Raw genomic sequence first — 1663 nt, forward strand, 5'->3', positions numbered from 1 at the left:
TGTAAGTACGTTTTTTATATTTAAAGAATTTGCCACTGACGATTCAAACGCGAGTTTTGAGCAGTGTAGAGTAGCGCTTGTTGGTCGTTTCTCCGATCACAAATGCAGACATGGTTTTATGTTTACGCGGCGCAATGCAATGCAACACGTAAAAAGACCATTTAAGTCATTACAAACCATAATTATGTCCCCACTGGATGCAACAAATGCCTCGTTTATAATGGGTTTTAATGTTTTTGTCTCGTCGCTCCGGCTGGGACAAGGCATCACAATATGGCAAGGGGCGTAACATTTCCGTCACACACTTGAGGTATTCGGCCAATCACAACGCACTGGATAGCTGGCCAATCAGAGCACACCTCGCTTTTCAGACTGATGAGCTTTGTAAAAATCGACGCGTTTCAGAAAGGCGGGGCATAGAGGAGAGACAATAATGTACAGTATGTGGAAAATAATGTGTTTTTTTAACCTTAAACTGCATAAACACATTTCATTACACCAAATACACAAAATGTTATTTTTAGCAAAATCATATGACCCCTTTAAAGGGAACTTTGTGATGTTTTTCCTGTGGGAATTTCCATTCTTGACTTTTGTGTTGTAAAAGTAGCTATATAATATTACCGCTTGACACTGTAACACTGATCTAATCTTTAATCTCAACTTTCAGATTTAACAATAACTGAAATGTCATCTTAACAGCATTGTTGACTTCATAAATGCACATACCGTCACAATCTGATAATATGCTTTCAAGGACTATTCATTATCATGAATATGAGTGATACATCATTATGTGATTGATGGTTATTGTCGTATCACTTAACACTGATATAAAGACTGTGGCATTCTATAAGAAGTTTCTTACGTTTCAGATGTTTGATTTATTCCATCCCTGCCTTTAAAGGATCTCACATTTCCTTTTATCAGTTCAGGACATCCTGCAAAATCAGACATTTGAGATCATCCTTTGTGGTGTATTACCCTATTATTCCAAAATCACAGCTGCGTGCAGAGACACAACCACCCATATAGTGTTAAAAAAATGAGAGTGCAAAAACTGATCTTCTAGAAAGCAAGAATTTTCGTGTGTGTGTGTGTGTGTGTGTGAAGGCTGGAACTCCTTAAGGTTCAATGAGCTCTCGGATATCACTTCTCCTCTAGCTCAGACTTGCCTCAAGATTCTCATTTTTCATATTGACACGAGTTTGCATTTTTACATTGAAGGTCATTTTCTCTTATACTCTCATTACTGAAATATGCTAAATGCTTTAATGCTAAAAATTATAACTTGAATTGTCGTCTATTTGTTGAACAGAATTTAATCCTCATTAAAAATACATCTTATAATTTTCCTTATTGCAGTTTGCAGATTTAGCCATTTGAACTTTATGTATACCGAATATTGCACTAGTTGTAACCCAATGCTAAATTTATGAGACATGTCTTCTGTTGGCAGGAACATGCTGCTTGAGGGGGGCTCAGCGGTGGACGCAGCCATTGCAGCTCTGCTCTGCACTAGTTTGGTCAACCCACAGAGCATGGGTTTGGGTGGAGGGGCCATCTTTACCATTATGGACAAAACAGGTATGACTATGTATATATATATACAGTGGGTACGGAAAGTATTCAGACCCCCTTCAATTTTTCACTCTGTTATATT

General features: G+C 37.7%; 1 protein-coding gene across 1 annotated transcript in view; it reads left to right on the top strand.

The window, feature by feature from the left end:
• The window catches only part of LOC107689083 (gamma-glutamyltransferase 5-like), a 17548-nt gene that overhangs the window by 3288 nt on the left and 12597 nt on the right, over positions 1-1663 (top strand). Inside the window, exon 2 of the mRNA XM_016486990.1 lies at positions 1460-1587. Coding sequence (XP_016342476.1) covers positions 1460-1587 — 128 coding nt within the window. The remainder of the gene's footprint in view (positions 1-1459; positions 1588-1663) is intronic.

Source organism: Sinocyclocheilus anshuiensis, unplaced genomic scaffold (assembly GCF_001515605.1).
Source record: "Sinocyclocheilus anshuiensis isolate Anshui unplaced genomic scaffold, SAMN03320099.WGS_v1.1 scaffold393, whole genome shotgun sequence".
Classification (NCBI taxonomy): Eukaryota; Metazoa; Chordata; class Actinopteri; order Cypriniformes; family Cyprinidae; genus Sinocyclocheilus; species Sinocyclocheilus anshuiensis.